The sequence below is a fragment of the Lissotriton helveticus genome, chromosome 3_2, assembly GCF_964261635.1.
Source record: "Lissotriton helveticus chromosome 3_2, aLisHel1.1, whole genome shotgun sequence".
In the NCBI taxonomy this organism is placed as follows: Eukaryota; Metazoa; Chordata; class Amphibia; order Caudata; family Salamandridae; genus Lissotriton; species Lissotriton helveticus.
Genome location: NC_136062.1, coordinates 2,321,995 through 2,342,797, shown reverse-complemented (window position 1 = coordinate 2,342,797; position 20,803 = coordinate 2,321,995). Strand labels below are relative to the sequence as shown.

Here is a 20,803-nt window from a genome sequence, read left to right as displayed (position 1 = left end):
TCCAACATTGATCACGCCACTCACCTTACCTCTAACTCCCTCCCCCACCAGGCTATCCCCGCTTCCGCTCATTAATCTCCTTCCCCCAAATTATGCTAACTCCCCTATCCTCCCAAATATTATTGATCCTCTTCACTCCACTCTTCCCACCCAATCACTCCTTAATGTTGAACTACTCCTGACTTCTCTTGTCATTGATCTCACCTCTCTCAGAACTGATGTCTCACTCCTCATTAAAGCCCACCCCTCTACCCATGATCTCACTTCTGCCCCTGTGCTAATCTCTATCCCCCTCTCATCACACACCGACTCCTCTATTCCTAATACCCCCAACAATTGCCCTCCTTGCACTGATATGGTTACCTACTCCAACTCGTCCACCTGCGATAACCCCTACAACAGCACTCCACCTCCCCCTACCCTCCCTCTTAACCCCAAAACACCCTCTACACCCACTAAACTCAGCATAATCGACCATGCATTCAGTGCTAACACGTTCCACCCTCTACCCCTTGACACATGCCCTCGATCCATTCAATTTAACACCCTTAATAGCTCTGTGACATCCCACCCTTTTACTCCCCCGAGCCTTCAGTCCACTATCCCTGTTCTCCTGGGTACCAGCAGACTACCCCTTCTTCCTACATCACCCAGACTCCCACAACAACTAATACCTGTACCCCCCTGTCACTCATCTCAATTACTCGACCCCACGCCCTTGTCATGCATGCTGATTAACTGCCGATCGGCCTCCTGCCACGCAACTGAGATCGCGGAAACTATTCTTAGTGAGAACATAGATATAGCATTCCTTACTGAAACCTGGTTAAACCCCCATTTCACTCCTATTCTAGATCTACTGATTCCCCCTGGCTATCTCATCATTAGAAAAGATAGAATTAAACAAATGGGAGGGGGGCTTGCCATTATCTTCAGAGATAACCTTAATATCTCCCTTATACAACTGCAAGACCCATCCACATTCGAATACCTCTGCGAGATATCCATACCCCAGGCTTCCAGACCATTAGGCTCCATACTATCTACCACTCTCCTGGAAACTCTATCTCCTTTACTGAAGAGATGTCCAACCTTATTACGCTAGCTTTACTATCCCACTGTAAAAACGTCTTTCTAGGAGACTTCAACATCCACTGAAATAAAAATGACGACCCAGCGGTCTCCCGGTTTAACGATATCATGAACGTTACCGACCTGATCCCACTTTGCCAATCCCCAACTCACAACAAAGGCGCCACCCTTGATGCTATCCTGACTAAAAAAGATCTCACCTCCCTCTCCAAGATCCTTCCAGTAGACTGGTCTGACCATCACCTTATCCTCTTCGACTTAAATGGCTCCATTATACACCGACCCCTACAGGCATTTTACCTTTGAAACCTACCCGTAAACTTCACCTCATTCCCCCAGGCGAATTGGTATCTACCATTAAATCTCGCTTACTTCTCCCCCCTCTCTCACATAGCACCGACGACCTAACTGAACACTACAACAATTCGATTCGTGATGCCCGTGATCAAATCGCCCCTATAAAATTCAAACAAGAAAAAAACATATCAGACATGACAACACTACTCCTTTCAGATCAGAAATTAGCTCTAAACACCTATTAGGGAATCCCCAATGCAAACCTATGAGAGAAGCAGCCTCACAGCAGTGAGAAACCAAATAGGCTGTTTGTCACCACCAGGACATGCCACACAACAAAGGTACATGTCCTACCATTTACCTACACAGCACACTGTCCATAGGGCTACATAGGGGCTACCTTAGGGATGACCTTCATCTAGTTAAAGGGGAGTTTCAGTCTTGGCAAGTAACTTTAAATGCCAAGTCACTATGGCACTAAACTGTGCTCGCAGGCCCTGCAATGGCAGAGGCCTGAGAGAGGTTTGAAAGGCCACTTATGTGGGTGGCGCAAGCAGCATCACAGGTCAATTTACAGGCCCTGGGTATATGGAATACTACAATACAAAGGACTTACAGGTAAGCTAAAAATGCCGGCGACCCGGTCTGGGGTAGGGATACACAAGGTCCTCCACACCTTAAACTGACACTACATTTTAGATTCTGCCTCTACCAGCACAGGATGTCGTAAACTCATGACTCGATTAGGGTTGTGGTATAGATCTGCCAGTACTACTTTTTAGGGTGCAGTACAGGTGGTCACATATGTACTTCAATGAGGTTTTGACCATCACCAAAAAGTGTAGGTAGATCCATTTTTGGTCCTGAGGCATTGCCATCAATAGATAACAGGCAAGAAACATGTTGACCTATTACACCAGCACATATTCCCACATACCTTAGAGTGGGAGTGGGAGTGTGCGTTCTTCTAGTTTTAACCAAGGTAGTGACCACAACTCATTAAAATTGTTCTGAGTGGACCACTATTCCCTGTTTTAATTCACACACACACACAATATTTCACATTAGGGCCCTCACACGCACTGCACCCAACGGCTTAAGGAATAAAGATCTCCGCCAAGTAGGCCCCATCGAGGGTGCCTGATCGGGTATTGCAGAGCCGACCCGAGTAGGAGCAGACCCAATGATGAAGCGATGATGAAGCAAGACATCTGCTTGTTGGGTGTGTGAAGGTCTTGCAAGATCACATACCTTCCAACTGCAATCCACGTTAGGAACTTCATACCTTGTTGTTTACACAATTAAATATGCCAACCAGGTGTAGACCAATCATACCAAGTTTAAAAGAGAGAGCACATGCACTTTAGCACTTATCAGCAGTGGTAAAGTGCCCAGAGTCCTAAAGCCCAAAAAACTGTCAGAAAAAACACAGAAGGAAGTTAAAAACTTTGAGAGCAAACCTGTTTGTGCAACACTTAAACAGTAATAAAGTGAGAACACAACACAAGTAAATCTTATGCCAATGTAGAACAATAGGGTAAAATGAGGGGGAAACCATCAAGTATTGTCGTCATTGTAGCACAAAGAACAGGCTGGATATCGCGGACAGTCATCACTATAGCATGAAGATTCTGTCAGGCATCATGGACGGTCGTTGCTGAAGCTACGGTATGGAAGTTACCATGGGCTGTCATTGGTGTAGTGCAAAGTGCAAATCTCACGTTGTCGGCCATCGCTGGCAGTTGCTGTAGCGCGAAGAGTTTGGTCCATGGTAGCTTTGTATTGGCGATCGTAACGTTTGGTGGGAACTTGGTGAAGACAGGTCTATTCGCAATCGCAAATTGCCCAAAACTTTAGGAATTCTCCTTTTTCTTAAGAGAAGTGAACTCTATAGCCAGCCATGGGCCCAGGGCAGGGGCCTCTTGGGGAGCAGACCATCTATTTATTGTTCTGACACTGTATTCCTCTAATCCAGGTTTCATTTGCATTCTCCTTCACATCCTCTACAGTCCTCTTCCGCTGGATGAACAAATCCCTCCTCAAACTCAACGCAGATAAAACTGAGCTACTGGTGCTGGGCTACAAAGCTACATCTATCCCCATTTCCATGTCGCTGACATTATGGGACCAGCCCCCCTTCCAAAAATAGAAATAAAAAGTCTTGGCGTCTGGCTTGACCAGGACCTCACCTTTCATACCCAAGCCAAGAAAACCGCTGGTGTGTGCTTTGGCCTGCTTCGCCCCGCACGGAAAATCCTCCCTCTTCTACCACCCCACTCTAGAAAACTTCTCATTCAGGGTCTCATCCTCTCCAGGTTAGATTATGGCAACGCCCTATACTTAGGAGACTGTCATAAACAAACCCCAACTCATCCAGAATTCGGCAGCCAGACTGCTCACAGGAACAAAAAAGCGATTTTCAGCTAAACCCGCCCTGAGATCCCTCCACTGGCTCCCAATGCGGGAAAGAATCAAATTTAAGTCCCTATGTATATCGCACAATATTCTCCAGGGCAAAGACCCCCATTCTGAGAGCCTTGATCACTCCCTACAAAGCCAACAGAGTGTTAAGATCTGATCATCTCTTCCTGGCAAACACTCCCAGAATAAAGAAGGCACGAACAGGTGGACGTCTCTTCTCCCACAACGCCGCAAAGCTCTGGAACTCCCTCCCCCTCAACATACGTAAAGAAGCCAACCTTCTTAAATTCCGCAAACTCCTAAAAACCTTCCTTTTTCCCTAGGTTACTCTTGCTCCTTAGCCATTGGGCCGGTCACCCCCTCGCACCGTGCACTCTCCTCGGGAGTGAGCTCAGGCTGCCCCCCCTTGCCGCCAGTGCCGCCGCTACCAGCAGCTGTGTTCCTGTGCACCGCTGATCAGTGCTCTTGCCCCGCCAGCGCCGCGCTTGTAGTACGAGTCCGATTGTCTGTTGTGTAATTTTGCTCCTTGTTTCTTTCCTGTGCCCCGTATAGTTTATTTGTTGTTCTTCTGTATTTTTGTTCCCCTCCTGTCTCTCCCGGCCCCTGCCGCGCTTCCCGCCACCTTCCCGCTCCCCGCCGCTGCCCCCTGCGGCCCCAACCCCTTCCCTCTTCAGCCCTTCCCATTCGTCGCCCCGCTCCCGCCTCCCAGCTGCTCCTCCCTCCCACTGGACCATATAGGGCGTAGTGTGCACGGCGGAGAGCAGTGAACTCTGACCCATCGGGCCGGTCACCCCCTCGCACCGTGCACTCTCCTCGGGAGTGAGCTCAGGCTGCCCCCCCTTGCCGCCAGTGCCGCCGCTGCCAGCAGCTGTGTTCCTGTGCACCGCTGATCAGTGCTCTTGCCCCGCCAGCGCCGCGCTTGTAGTACGAGTCCGATTGTCTGTTGTGTAATTTTGCTCCTTGTTTCTTTCCTGTGCCCCGTATAGTTTATTTGTTGTTCTTCTGTATTTTTGTTCCCCTCCTGTCTCTCCCGGCCCCTGCCGTGCTTCCCGCCACCTCCCCGCTCCCCGCCGCTGCCCCCTGCGGCCCCGCCCCCTTCCCTCTTCAGCCCTTCCCATTCGCCGCCCCGCTCCCGCCTCCCAGCTGCTCCTCCCTCGCTCCGCCCCCCCACTCTCCACTTATGGCAGAGTGGCAAATGTGCAGCGGGCGCGCCGTAAGCGCGCCGAAGGCGCGCCAAAGGTAAGCCCGTCTGCGCCCGTCCGTGCCTGGACCGCGCCCAGTGCCAGGACCCCTGGCCCCCACCGACGGAAGCCGACCCGATGAATCTACGACGCCACCGAACTCAACGCACTCAACACCGGCAGGACCCCGGGTTGCTACCAAGCCACACCGAGACGTACCCACGGACCCTTCTGCTGCCACTCCTGCAAGTTCACCTGCAACCGGACCCAAGCCACACCAGCACCCACCAAGCCGAACACCAACAGCACCCACCTGAAGTGTATCCTGCTCAACACCCGCTCCGTCCACAGACAGGCCGTTGAGCTCTGGAACCTGCTCGACACCACAGCCCCAGACGTCGCCTTCCTCACAGAAACCTGGATGAACGCCTCCTCAGCGCCCGACATCGCCATCGCCATTCCGGACGGCTACAAGATCATCCGGAGGGACCACGTCAACCAGACAGGAGGAGGCATCGCCATCATCCACAGGAACACCATCCGCAACGCCGACGACACCCTCGCACCCGCCGAACACCTGCACTTCCATATCCACATCAACCCCAAGACAACCCTCAGAGGCACCCTCATCTACAGACCCCCGGGACCACGCACACAATTCAGCGAAGACATCGCCGACTTCATCAGCCCGCACGCCCTCCTCTCCGCTGACTACATCCTCCTCGGGGACCTCAACTTCCACCTGGAGAACAACAACGACCGCAACACCACCACCCTGCTGGACAACCTCGCCAACCTCGGACTCAAGCAACTGGTGACCACCCCCACCCACTACGCCGGACACACACTCGACCCGATCTTCTCTTCCAGCAAGGACATCGCCTTCAGCCACGCCACGGGACTCCACTGGACGGACCACAGCTGCGTCCACTTCAGCTTCAGAAGGACCACACTCCACCATCACCAGCAACAGGTTCCCCGCAGAAGCTGGAACAAGATCACAGCCGACCAGCTCGCGACTTCCCTGAGCAAGAAGCCTCCCACCAGCACAACGAACCCCAGCCAAGCGGCCACCAACCTCATGAAATGGATCAGCGACTGCGCAGACGACCTCGCCCCTCTGAAGACCCCACCGAGCAGACCAGGCAGCAAGAAAGCCCCATGGTTTAACGATGAACTCAAGAGCTCCAAGAAGAACTGCAGAGCACTCGAGAAAACCTGGCGCAGAGACCCAACACCGGACAACATGACTGCCCTCAAGCTCGCCACCCGAAAACACCACCAACTGATCCACGCCACCAAGAAAACCGCATTCAAGGAACGACTGGACAACAACGCACACAACAGCAAGGAACTCTTCAACATCGTGAAAGAGCTCTCCAACCCCAATGCCGGAAACAACGACATCACCCCTTCGCAAGACCTCTGCAACTCCCTCGCCTCCTACTTCCACAACAAGATCGCGGACATCCACAACAGCTTCAGCACTCAACCGACGCACGCAACGACAGAACCACCGCCCCCCACCACCACCCTCCGCGCCTGGACCCCGATCAGCATCGAAGACACCACCCGCACGGTGAACTCCATCCACTCCGGATCTCCGACAGACCCCTGCCCTCACCACGCCTTCAACAAGGCCGACACTGTCATCGCACCCCACCTGCGGGACATCATCAACACCTCCTTCGACACCGCCACCTTACCGGAGAGCTGGAAGCACGCCGAACTCAGCGCTCTACTCAAGAAACCATCAGCCGACCCCACCGACCTCAAGAACTACCGCCCCATCTCGCTGCTCCCGTTACCGGCTAAAGTCATCGAGAAGACCGTCAACAAGCAACTGACCGCCTTCCTCGAGACGAACGGTTCCCTTGACCTCTCGCAGTCTGGCTTCCGGGCCAACCACAGCACCGAGACCGCCCTGATCGCAGCTACCGATGACATCCGAGCCCTGCTCGACAACGGAGAAACGGCGGCCCTCATCCTCCTGGACCTCTCCGCGGCCTTCGACACCGTCTGCCACCGTACCCTAGTACAGCGCCTCAGCAACGTCGGAATCCAGGAGAAGGCACTGGAGTGGATCATCTCCTTCCTCGCCGGAAGGACACAGAGAGTCCGCCTCCCCCCGTTCAGATCGGAGGCCACCGAACTCACCTGCGGCGTTCCTCAAAGCTCCTCGCTCAGCCCAACACTCTTCAACGTCTACATGAGCCCCCTCGCAGCCATCGCACGCCAGCACAACCTCAACATCATCTCCTACGCCGACGACACCCAGCTGATTCTCTCCCTCACCAACGACCCCACCATCGCCAGAGCCAACCTGCACGAAGGGATGACAGACGTGGCCAAATGGATGTCGAACAGCCGCCTGAAACTGAACTCGGACAAGACGGAAGTCCTCATCCTAGGATCCTCACCCTCCGCCTGGGACGACTCCTGGTGGCCTCCCGCCCTGGGCACCGCACCCAAGCCAACAGACCACGCACGCAACCTGGGCTTCATCCTGGACTCCTCCCTCTCCATGACCAGACAAGTCAACGCCGTCTCCTCGTCGTGCTTCAACATCCTGCGCATGCTGCGCAAGATCTTCCGATGGATCCCTTCCGAGACCAGGAAGACGGTCACCCAGGCCCTCGTCACCAGCCGTCTGGACTACGGCAACTCCCTCTACGCCGGAACCACCGCCAAACTCCAGAAGAGACTCCAGCGGATCCAGAACACCTCAGCACGACTCATCCTGGACATCCCCCGCCGCAGCCACATCTCCGGACACCTGAGAGACCTGCACTGGCTCCCGGTCAACAAGAGAATCACCTTCCGGCTCCTCACCCACGCACACAAAGCCCTACACAACCAAGGCCCAGGATACCTCAACAGCCGCCTCAACTTCTACGCTCCCAAACGCCAGCTTCGATCGACCAGCCACGCCCTTGCCGCCGTCCCCCGCATCCGAAGAGCCACCACAGGAGGAAGGTCCTTCTCCTACCTGGCCGCCAAGACTTGGAACTCCCTTCCGACCCACCTCCGCCTGACCCAAGACCACCTCGCCTTCAGGAAGCAGCTCAAGACCTGGCTGTTCGAGCAGTAGCGGACCCCCCCCCCCAGCGCCTTGAGACCCTCCGGGTGAGTAGCGCGCTATATAAATGCTCTGATTGATTGATTGATGTTCATACACTCAGCGCATTGAGAATGCAGAAGAAGAAGTGAATATTTTGGTGCTTATTTCTCTACTAATAAATTAACATTTCCATAAGCCACTTTCACAGATAAGAAGTAGAAGACCTAAAGCAAATTGAATTGGTTAGAAGCAGAAGTTCAAACTCAAAGGTCAGAAACTAAAGTGCAAAAACCATAGACCAAAGGTCAGAACAAATGCCCATAAATAAACTAATGTCACTGATGAAACAGAACGTGGAGTCGTAAACCAAAAGAATCAAATTCCAAAAATGTGGCCAAACCAAGGTGACAGGAAAAACATTGGTAAAGACAGTGTGTGGTGGGAGAAGCCTGGGAGGGACACATCTGGGAGACCAGGGAGGAGCTGGCACAGCACTAATGTCATCATCGTCTTGGAGCTGAGAGAGAGGGTCAAGCAGCATGCTCCCCGCATCTCAGAGCCCAGAAAGATGCTGAGAATGCATTAATGGGAACTAGGAGCAGGCTGTGGTGCATCAATGGGAGCCCTGAGCTCTGAGCTCTCCTGGCAGGTACCAGGCCCTCTCAAGGGGGCATTGACACACAGTCAGAAGGCATGATCACACGCAAAGGAGGCCAGAACACATAGTCAGGAGGCTAGGACACACAGGCAGTAGGCAAAAACAGACTGAGGGCATGAGGACAGAGACAAGTTGCAAGAACACACAGACAGAAGACATGAGACAGACAGCATCCGTTAGGGATGTATGACATTACAACGCATGCTTTTACCATGCATGCTTTTACATCGCAAGTTTTACAACGCATGCCTTTACAACGCATAGTGCTTTGGGGCGCTGGATAGTGAATAGTTTAATTTACTATTCCACCTCCAGTCCCCGTGGATAGAAGGGAAGGTGTTGGATAGTAAATTAAATCTATTCCCTATCCTAGAGCGCCCCCCAGCGCAATGCGTTGTAATGGTTTGCGTTGTAAAAGTTGCGATTTAAAAGCATTGCGTGGTAAAAGTTGCGTTGTAAGTGATGTTTCCCATGAGAACACAAACTCTAGAGTTAGGAAGGAGCAGACAGGTGAAGTCCACAAAACACACTCCTAAAGAGGACAGAGTGAAAAGAGAGCAAGTCAAACAAGGGTTTACCTGGGGTCATCAGACTGGAGGCAATAATGTGCAAAAACAGAAAAAACTAGACAGCAGATGCACCGAGGGTCTGAAATAACATTCCTGTACCTATCAGGGCCTCACACACCCTGCTCAGGAATGACCTGTCCTAAAGACACACCTCTTCAAAGAGCACTACATAACAATGCAGTAATAGTTCACTTCTCCAACAACCCAGTGTCCCTCCAATCAGTTGTTGATACTGCATGGGGCTCAGTAGAGGAGTGGATATGATTGCATCTATGATTCTAATACCTTCATCAGCTTCATCCCAGTGATTTTCAGGGAGAAAAACGAAAATACTCCTGAGGCTGGGCTTACATCCCCCACCCGTCCCAAAAAATGTAACAGTATGGGAAGCCACGGTCAATGCCCAATAGGTCAAGGGAGCCGCGGGTCGAAAAAGTTTGGGAACCACTGTCTTAGACTTTCAATTCATGAAGCAAGAACTGGAGACCAGGTCTTTCTTACCTGGCTTCAGAATCATAGGCCACTTTGGCTCTATCATTCGTAGTCAGTCTTACCTATCTTTGTTTTGGCACATTGCTGAAGACCCATCTATCCTATGGCATTCTTTTTCTAGTGTTGTATTTTGACAGCACCGCATGGCCAACGAATGATCGATGCACGGATGCAGACATGCATTTCCCAATGTTCAGTCTCCCTAGTATCTGAGTAGCTGGTTAATCTCCTGAACTAATTGATTTGTGTTCTGAAGGATTGTAGAATTATGTATTGCATTACAGTGCGCTCCCAGAATCCTCCAAAAACGTATGGTTGCTACACAAGAGTGACAAGTGTATTTTTTTCCCAAATTCCGCTTTTTGTAAAGTTAACTTTCTTAAACTATGTAGCACAATGTAGGAAAATGCCCATTTAAATTCATTATAATTGTATTGTCCCATGTTTGATCGACATATATATCTTTGGCATTATGATACAAAAGTGCGAGCCTTGTTTGCTCTGACAAATGAAAAATAATAATATGACTTAACCTCTTTCTCATAAAATGTCAGATCGACAATGAAATGCGAATAAAATGAGAGCCACGCGCAAAGCTGTTTGAATTGTAAACTTAACAATATTTCAGGAACTGCATACTTTCTGGTCATTATCCAAGTTAATAAAGCAGGAACAGTCGCATTGGGGTGATGCACACTCTTGAAAACTGTTTATTTATCAAGCAGATAGAAACATATTAAAAATGTGCACTGGAAGAAAAGTGCAATATTAAAAGATTGTGAGCTGTAGGGAGCGGCATCTCAAATGGACAGTTTACATGTGCCAAAACTGTATTATCAAGAGTCCACACTGACGTCTGGAGACGAGTAAGCCAAGAATAGCTCACGGTATGACTGCCACTAGTAAAATGAGAAAGCAGTGCAAAATGAGATCTCCCCTGCACCCTCTGTGCAGCCTACACTGGGGATCTACACAACGTATTGTCCTGTGACAGCTGCTTGACATCTCTCTGTTGGTGAATGCTAATCCGGCCTTATATAAATGGAAGATGGCGCCGACGAGCAATAGACAGAAGAGTTACTACGGGTATCTTTGGTGTTGAATTGTAGCCCAGGGGGACCTTCCTTTGCCTATTGGCGCATACTGTTTTTTGCACTTATATCCCCAGCTAACGCTGTTCTAAACTTGCTTATACTTTGTGCTTTTACTTGTGTATCATACTGTGTCTAATTCCGCTTTTCACCGGTGTTTTTAAGCCCGCTCCTCCCCGTTCCAACGCAGCAACTTTGGCTGTTTGAGTGGAGGGAGAACCGGGTGGTAATTTCTACACTTCCGCTCTTGGCCATTCTCCAGCGGCCATCTGTCGCCAGGAGCCAGGACCCCTGTCCGTCTGGCTCCAGAAAAATTATTCCTGGTGCCAATACGCGGCCTCTCAACTCATTCAGGTTAGGCAGCATATTACAGCATCCCATTTATTCTCACCTTCGCTGATCTTGAAGGATCATTTTCTTGTAAGCACTGTCACTTTCAAAGCTACTGTGATAGACAATTCTCTCCTGAGTTGGGGGAATGCTATAATGGGGGAAACGGCCACTACAACGCGGCGGTTTCCACGAAAACCTTAACCACGCATGCATTACAACGCATGCGTGGTTACCACGAAAGCCTTTACCACCCATACCTTTACTACGAGGTACGTAGTAAAGGCATATGTGGTAAAGGGTAAAATTAAAAAAAGGAGGCTTGGGGGGTCTCACCCCCAAAAAAAGAAACGCACCTTTAGTCACGTCGAGATGTGCAGAAAATCGTCGTCGTTTAAGAGGAAACGGAAATAAACTTCCGCTTCCTCTTAACGACGTACGACGTCACCATGGAAGAATTTGAGGGAAAGGTTATGCGTTGAAATACCATTCCGTGGTAACGCATGCGTGGTAAAGGCATGCGTTGCAACGGAATGCGTTGTAAGAACATACAACCCTACAATAGCCAAGGCTCCCTGGCATGTGTGGGTGCGTCTCCCCATAATCTAGTGAAACCCCATACCACAAATCTGGCTCCTTTTTGAAGAGGTTTCTTAGTGAATGTTCGATCATTGCCTAAACACGCCACGTAACTGTGGGATCTGTTCAATTCCGATTCCCCTGACTTAGGCTTCTTAACGGAGGTCAAAAAGCTCTGATAACCACGGAGGTGATTGCCAACTATCACCCTATTTCGCTTTTGCCGCTTATGAGTAAACTGGTGGAAGGGTACGTCAACACCCAGCTGATGGGTTATCTTGAATCCCCTCCCAGTCTCGGTTTAGACCCAACCACTCTACGGAAAACACCTATTGGTGTCACAGGTTATATTAAAATGGCTCTGGATAACAACAAGGCAGTGCTGCTGGTTTTATTGGATCTGACAGCAGCCTTTGATACTATCTCTCACCAGAAACTGATTCACCTATTGGGAGAGACTAGCCTGCAGGGACAGGCACTTAAGTGGCTTGCTAGCTTTTTGGACCAGTGCACTTAGACGATTAACCTAAGCCCCTTTCGTTACCATACTTTGAAGCTTACTAAGGGGGGGCCTCAGGGCTCTTGTTTGAGACCTACCTTGTTCAATGTATATTTGGCCCCCTTGCCAAAATTATTAAGGAAAACGGATTTACTCCCTATTCTTATGCAGATGACACGCAACTGCTTTTATCATTTGACAGGGATACAGAGATAGTTGAGCATTGCTTTTTTGCTGAGGGCATGCAAGCCGTATCTGGTTGGATGACAGAAAATTTCCTCCAGCTGAATGCGGCTAAGACTGAGATCCTGTTGTTTGGCTCTGCTCAAACAACTTGGTCTCCAAACTGGTGGCCTAGTATGTTAGGCCCTGCTCGTACCCCGTCACTCATGGCAAAACATTTAGGGGTCCGATTGGATAAGTCCCTATCTATGGGAACTCTGGGGCCTGCTACCACACTCTGAGTCTTTTGCGCAGAGTGTTCCAGTGGCTGCCCTTATCAGTCCGAAGAGCCCTGGTCATTGGCCGACTTGATTACTTTAATGCTCTTTTAGCATCAGAATACAAATCCCTCTTGAGTAGATTACAGATAGTCCAGAATGTTGCTGCACGTCTGGCTCTCAAAATGCCTCCTCGTACCTCCTCCTAGCCTTTGCTGAGGCAGCTTCAGTGGCTTTCTATTCACTGGAGAATCAAGTTTAAACTCTGCTGCCTCACCCATTAGGCTCTTTATGGTGTGAGTCCTAGCTATCCGGCAGATAAATTTAAATGTTACCGTCTGAGCAGACTTCTAAGATCTGAAGGTAAAGGGTTGCTTGTGGTCCCCCGCTGTAGGAAATTACGAACAGGAGGAAAAACTTTTGGCTACTTTTCTCCGAAATATTAGAACACTCTGCCAGAGGACCTGCGCAAATACCCCAGTCTTCTTCGATTCAGGAAACTCCTGCAGACTTAATTATTCCAGGACTGATTGTGCCTGCCCTGTCTCTTGTCTGCTCTGCAGCGCTGAGATACCCCTTTGGGGGTGATTCTGGTGCTTTATAAATCTCATACAATACAATACAATACAATACAATAACATGTCAAGGTCGCATGATATCATGGCAGCATTCATGGCCTTTCTGTTGACATCTTCTCAACAGTCTGCAGTCAGACTCCATAAGCTTATGAAATATGACTTCATAGTAGTGGGTGTAATAGGGTCACTCACTTTGCACTCATTAGACTCTTCTTTATCAATATTTGTAATCTATATCTATGCAATATATTAAAAATGCGTCTCAGATAATTTTTGAAAAAAACAATGATTGTGTTCAGAGTTATTTTAACATTACAGAAATGAAATTGAAAAATAAAAAGGAAAAGTAATGCTTGCTGTTATTTTTCTTTACTTTCCTTTTGTAAATTAGTTCAAAGGCATGGATTTTATGCTCTTCTCTTCCAGAAAAATTCCCTGTGGAATCTAAACTTCCATGGTTCAAACAAGCATTGGAGATGGAGGAGACGAGAGCCGCATCTGAAGACCCAACGTAAGTGTACAGTTCTATTTTGAAAAGAATAGGTAGACATACTAAGTAAATAAGGTCACTCAACGTAGGAAACCAGACTTTGGGGTGGAAAGGGCAATGCTGGTCCCAGCTGCACTTTTCTATATCTTCACTCATATATTTTGCACTATGGGTGCTTAAGATGAAGAAGATGTAAGAGCAGCTTAGCAATCTCAGGAAGGACCAAGGTATGAAATGCTCAGCGACCACTTATCAGTTGTATTAAAACTGCATATATGTTCTCATTTAATCTGCCTATGGTCAGTGGATTCAGTAAAAACTCTGTCCTTTGGTTCGAGCAGGTACAACTGTGAGTTCACATTATAGGTTTGAATTAATGATCCTCCGACCTTGGAATAGTACATTTATCCTGAGTGCAAGTAAGGAAGCACTGATCCCCATTATTGAAATCTCCGATATATATTCACTCTCTTTACTGTGAGTGATAGAGGCTACTCAATGTCATGGACCCCACATGGTAGAATCTCAAGAATAACTTTACACTCTTCATGAGCCATCGGTGTTTCTGAACTTGTCTTTGGTCATCCTGTTGCATATAGGTGTCATATCTCACAATGAGTTAAACCACATGTCGGATAGAAAGGTCTGTCTTTAAAGAGCTCCTTCTTATGTCTAACCAGTTCCTACAGTGCATAATTGTGTGTGTTTACCGCTTTGTTACTTTTAACTCCCACAGTCAATTCTATGATAATATATTCCTGAATTATTCACATGCCTCATTCCTTATCACTCAGTCCCGAAATTTGGGTCGTGTTAGTCTCCTAGTTCGTGGTGATATAACAAAGCGATAGGAAGCGCTGTGGTACAATTTTGTTTGCACCTCTTCTCCCTTCCCACAGGCCCTGATTCAGTTTTAATTGATGTACATGTTTTAGCACTGATCCAATCCTTTATGTTTATTAATCACGTCTGTGAGGAATGCGCTCTTTTATATTTGAAAGGTGTGAAATTCAAATATAATAGCCTTTGTCTGTGCTGAAACTTATTGAACGAGGTAGGTATACCCCCTTTGCACTTTATAACAATATAACATATTAATATTTGTTATTTGTGGATGTTCTGTTATCTATGATTATAGCATAATGTCGGTCTATATGGACTATTAGCTGCACTTATTGCAACCTATAGAGGCTGCTACATTACCATGGTGGCCTCATTTATTATAGAAATATAGAGTATTTGTATGGATTTTTGTTAGAGTGCAAGATGAGCAAAATTGACCAGAAGGTTCCAGAGATATACATTTTCAAGGTTTTTACCACTTTTAATTTCAACTGCAAAGAACCATACGTCAACAAAAAGTTTCCACACTTTTTAAAATTGTGTAAAAGTTAGTACTACTACTCTGGCCCTGCTTGGGTGGCCAAATCCAAGAGTATGGAGTTCTAGAGGGCAGGTGGGGTAGATATGGACAGTTAGCTGGCTACTAAAACAATTTTCAGTCCATTTCCAGCCTTGGCAGTACAACTGCCACAGAAAATGGAGTTGTCCTGATGCTGGGGCTGCAGGATGTAAAGATGCTTAGGGATGCTCCAATTGTGATGCGGTCAACAAGGGTGCCTATGTGGTGGTTCTTTGGTTCACAGGTGATGTGGAGCAAATTTGGCCACAGAGGTCAGGGCCCCACGAAGTCCTCTTTCTGGGGGTCGAAGGTCGGCAGCACCTGGACTTCTAGTCTCTGGGTACAACGGTTGGTGCCAAATCCAATAGTGGGGGTGGTGTCCCTCTGGAGTGACCAATGCAGACTTTGATGATACTCCCAGGACCAGCAGCATTGGGTGCAACTTTTGGCTGTCAAAGATTGGTCCCTTCAGGTTCCCAAAAACAGCTAGCAGCAAATCTTCTCCAGTGGCTAGCACTTTGCTGGTTTGGCTACTTCATCTCTTTTGTCAGTGGAGCTGACAGGAGATCAGCAAACTGATCCTTTGAGTCACTGCTTTGGTTCAAGAATCAACTTATCCCCAAGCTAGGAGCCACAGGCATAGTCCAAACTTTGCTAGCCCAGGTGCAGTCCAGCAGATGATGCAGCCTCTCTTTGTGCGATTCCAAGGGCAGCAGGGCAGTGCTTCTTCAGTCCTCTTTCCAAAATCCGGCATGATCTGAGGGTCCAGGGTGCCCTATTTATCCCGATAAAGTACCCTGAGGGGACCACACAGTACTAGCCGATGGGTTACCAGGTCCCTTCCCTTTGGATGATAACTTTTTGGAGATGTGTATTATCTGGCAATCTGAGAGTGCACCATTCTGGCCACTCTCAAGATGTCAGGACCCACCGTTGGATGTAATGAGCTCAGTAGTCCATCCTAGTAGTGGGGCAACCTGGGGGCTACATGCCCCCCCAAAAATGTATTTGCCACTAGTTTTCACCCTCTGTCCCTGTCTACAGATTGTCTGCCTGTACAATGAGCAGCCACTTGAGATTCTTTTCACCATTTGGCCACCAAAGGTGGAGTCCTCATTAAAGCTCATCTTTTTGGCTAATACCCTGAGTGGCTTCCTGCACAGGGGAGGTGATACTTTTCCCAGCAGCAAGCAGTATTTGATCCTAGGCCTGAGAACTGTAAACACCACTCCCCAGGCGAGCTGAACGCTACATGTGGGTCCTAGCCTGTGAAAGGCCACTGGACCACTGAGGTACAGTGTTTTAACTTTCTAAAAGTTGCTTAACTTTAAAAGTTACATTAAATTCGACTTGGGCACCAGGTCATCTTTAATGCCATAATTAATTTGATAACTTACAGTATCCACTTATTTAGTCCCATTCAGAAGTTAGCCAGGCTAGGGTGCCAGCTGTTAACCCTTTTGTTAGCCAATCATACTACTAAGTTTTCCCCAGCAAAACAACAATTTTGGGGGCTTTGCTGTTGAGACATATACGTTTGTATGTTCTACTTAACAATATACAGCTCCTTGGCATTTTCTTAGGGGAGATTTACATATAATGTTGAGGGAAGGGGTGGCTTTGCCATTAATTTTATTGGCAAAGTTGAACTAACAGTGTGGCACTGCCCTTCCCGGCTGCAGTGGGAGACTGGGAAACATTTTGTAATTTTGACACACTCAGGGTGACACAATCAGTGCTGCAGGCCTAGGTTAACACTCTGCTTTATATGCCCTAGGTACTGCTGGTTACCATATACTAGGAACTTATAAGTAAGGCAGTACTTGCCAATTTGGAATAGCCAATTCATCAAACACTTGATAATGGGTAAGAACACTGGCACTGAGGTCTGGAATGCAGGCCTCAGTGCACTCTCAGATACGAAAAACCAGCAGCCTCAGTTTAAAAAGTGGAAGTGAACATGCAAAAAGAAGCATTTCCTTTCATAAATAGACCTAATTCAGCCGGGACACTCTTGGTTTCTGAAGCCAAAAATGGCTATATTTTAGCTGTTTCCTGTCTGAAATTGCCTCTGCTTTAATAGAAGTCAATGAGGAAATTACATTCCACCAATTTTTTTAAACCTCCCGCTTTCCTGGTCTAAAATGCTGGCATGTATGATGACGTGTGAGACCAACACGCAGGATTTAAGGGAAGAGCAAGAATTTGAGAAGGAAGGCCTAGAGCAAGGAAATATGGGTTGGGGAACAAGCAAAACAGTAAAGCATGGTGAACGTGAAGCTGGGTGACAAACTGACAGTGCAGAGGAAATCTGAAATAACAAGGGAAGTTGGTAGGCACCTATTAACTGCTTGTGGGATGTTTATAAGCTAGCTGAGCCTAGCTGGCCTAAAAGTCCGTCCCTAACCTAGAAGTATCACAGCAATAACTCCTATGCTAGTTTCCATGTTTCTGATTTGCTCAGTCTCCATGCCTGACCTCTTTGGAACTTAAAAAAGGTCCTACACTCATGGAAGGCATCTGCTGACCCAAGCCCTTGTGTTTTGTTGCATCCTGATATTCCTGACAGGCTTTTTATGTTCACAGGCTGTGAGAGTTAGTCCATTGAACTTAAATCCCCAGGCATTAATAATACTTATAAAAATGGCACTGTGGAAGTTTTTTTACAGGTGTTTTTTACTATCATTAGTAAACCTCAGTAACCAGTTCAGAGCAAAAAGAGTGCAAAATAGGCAGACCCAGAAAGGAAGAAAGTAATAGAGAGGCATATTTATTTTTATAGTGGTGAGAAGAATGGTCAGCCATGCTGAACATTCTTGCATCTGCATGCACAGTGGAACAGATGGAGCTTCAGCGGTCTCCGGTATTTCATTAAGTCTTATTTTTTATGGAGATGAAGCTATCATATTTCCAGAAGGGGGCCCTGCTAGAGGTGGAATTACTGTCATGTTAAAACATATGTAGCTCTGCTGACAAAACGTCATCAGGTTTTAGGACACCAAACGTGTGTCTCGTCAGCTAGAGGAGTAGGAGTGCTCTCAAAAAACATTTTATTAAAAACTACTGTAAATAATAAACACTCAGGGGCATATTTATGAGCACCTTGCTGCTGTAGCATCACTTTTTTGACCGTCTGGCGGTGCAAAGTACAAAGTTATATTGATGAGGTCACGCAAAGCCACTTTGAATGTCTTTGAATGGCCTCATAGATATGGAGTATGACAAGGCAGTGAAAATCGCTGCGTTGCCTTACTCTGCACTTGGAGGGGGGGGAGTTCCAGCGGCATTTTGGTGGGTGTTCCCATGAAGCTTTGCCCTTCCCTGGATTTATTTACCATTTAATCCTAGAGATGCGACAAAACCTTACACCGCCCCAGGGGAGGTGCAATGAGGAGAAATAACTTTATTTCTCCTTGTTATTTTCTCTTTCTATGTGTGCTGCCAAAAAAGCCTCCCGGGTTTGGTGACCCTTCCTGCACAAACAACAGAAGCACCCTTGCACCATGGAGCAAGGGTGCCTGCATTGGCTCTAGGCTGCCAAAACAGCACCAGCACAGGGGGAAAGGACAGGAATGCACCATGTTGGATAAATACGGCAGCATAGAGCAGGTGACTTGCTGCACTGCGCAATGCGAAATCCCCATAAATGTGGCCTGTAATTCGTTCTAATTCAATCTTCCTTTGGTTATTGTATTCAGTAAAAAAATATGTGTCCATTGATTGGAGCAAGTCGAACTGTGAGTGCACATCACAAGATTGAGTTGATGATTCTCAACGCTTAGTATAGTAAGTTTATACTAATCTTAATGCAGGCTGGAACCTTCATCATACAATGACCTCTAGGATTAAATTAGAGCCTTTCGAGCATGCAAAACAGAGCAAAGGGACCTCCTGCCTCAACACTTCACGTAGTGTAATCCATAAATATCAAAATACAACGCACACTTTTAAAATGTACTATGCCTTTTAAGTATCAATTAACAGGACAGAAATGCATCACAAAAATACATCATCAGTAACACAACCACAGTGTTACACATTAATCGAAGAGTTATGGAAGACTGCATGTGCAGTATAATAAGTCAGTATCAACGCAGTACAATTAGCATAGCACTGCTTAAACTCAAGTTTCAACATGGTGTCAAATACGTAAGCTGTAAATCGTATTTTTAAAACAAAGACTATATAGTGAAAACCACGTATTTATGTATCAAAATTGTAGCGTATGGGTATAGTGTCAAATGGCTTAGATAAACACCATGACAGGCCTTGGGGAGAGGAGATTTATAAAGTGGGATGTAATTTAGCCAGTCAGCTTGTTTTGATTTTAAGCCAACAGTGAAACTTCATTATGAAAAGAGTGAAACCTAAGAGTATTCTCTACAATCTACCCGAGCTTGTACGGTCGAAATAAACAAATAGAGAAATAGGAGTCTAGTGACACCTTCTTCTTTTGTCATGCACGTCTACATTCAAGCAACAAGACACCACGCTCTTCTAACCCCTTTCCAAACAGCAAAATATGATCAAGAGAAAGAACAAATGGGTACCTTTTGGAAATTCAAGATGCAGTTGGTGAAGTAAATTTCAAATGTTTACAAATGTTGTGGAGGTAGTGAGATTTTTCTGTAATCTTCATATTTCTTAAACTACGTCACAAGGATAGTTTTTCGTGTATGTTGGGCTGCGAAGGGAGCCTCATGGTGCTAACCTAAAGAGATACCTGATGATGTATTTGAGATGGAAAAGCTGTTAAAGGCCATGTAATAGAAAGGTTGCGGAAGGTAATGTGCTCTTCTATGAGCCGGGTGAAGGCAGACAGGCTACTCAAAATGTGAGTCCTATCGACAGAGAACATTTCACTCCCCATCCCCATGTGGGATTTATTAAAATTTGGGGTTGCTATTAACTTTGCATCTGAGGCAATGAAATAAAGTTTCTTGGTTGTTGGGGAGGCGACTTTAACAGTTTTAAGTCATGGAGTGATTGAGCTCTATTTCTATATATCTTATGAAAATGTTAGAAACTAAGCAGTGGTTGCCAAGGGCAACAGCAGCTACCTTAGAGGCTGGGAAAGAGGTGTGAAGTACAGGAAGCTAATACGGCTGTCTGAGAGTCAAGTTTGCCTTTGTAGTTTTCATTCATTGTCCAGTTTCTAAATTCACATCAGCGAATAGGAGTCTGGTGTGGGCTAATGGAGGGACAAGGGGTGAGAGCTATTACTTCTTGTTCCTTCCATGCCTTCACAAAGCGCCTGGTTGCTATGTACAGGCAAGGGACTGAGAGGGGGTGGGAATATAACAATCCAAGCAGGAGGCCTCTCCTAAACTGGATGCGGACTTTCTGTCGGGTACCAAAGACTTACATTGTGGCTGGATCAGAGGTGTGGGTTAATGCATCCCTAAAACACATAATAACACTGAGAATGATTATGGGGGAGGGGAGAGGGGGTGGGGAGGACGATCACCAACATAAATGTCCTGTGACGTAGGAGAGATAGTGCTAATGTCCTGTAACCTAGAGCTATTGCTGCTTTCTCCTACTTAAGACTGTCAGTAAGAGCTAAATAAAATGAGCAATGTGCCTGTCTACAAGGCATGACCTCTAGGAGCATTGTAACATG

The 20,803-nt window shown here is 47.3% G+C and overlaps 1 protein-coding gene across 1 annotated transcript in view; it reads left to right on the top strand.

Annotated features, from left to right (window-relative positions):
* The window catches only part of ADAMTSL3 (ADAMTS like 3), a 2,298,702-nt gene that overhangs the window by 1,592,866 nt on the left and 685,033 nt on the right, over positions 1 to 20,803 (top strand). Inside the window, exon 15 of the mRNA XM_078684728.1 lies at positions 13,715 to 13,799. Coding sequence (XP_078540854.1) covers positions 13,715 to 13,799 — 85 coding nt within the window. The remainder of the gene's footprint in view (positions 1 to 13,714; positions 13,800 to 20,803) is intronic.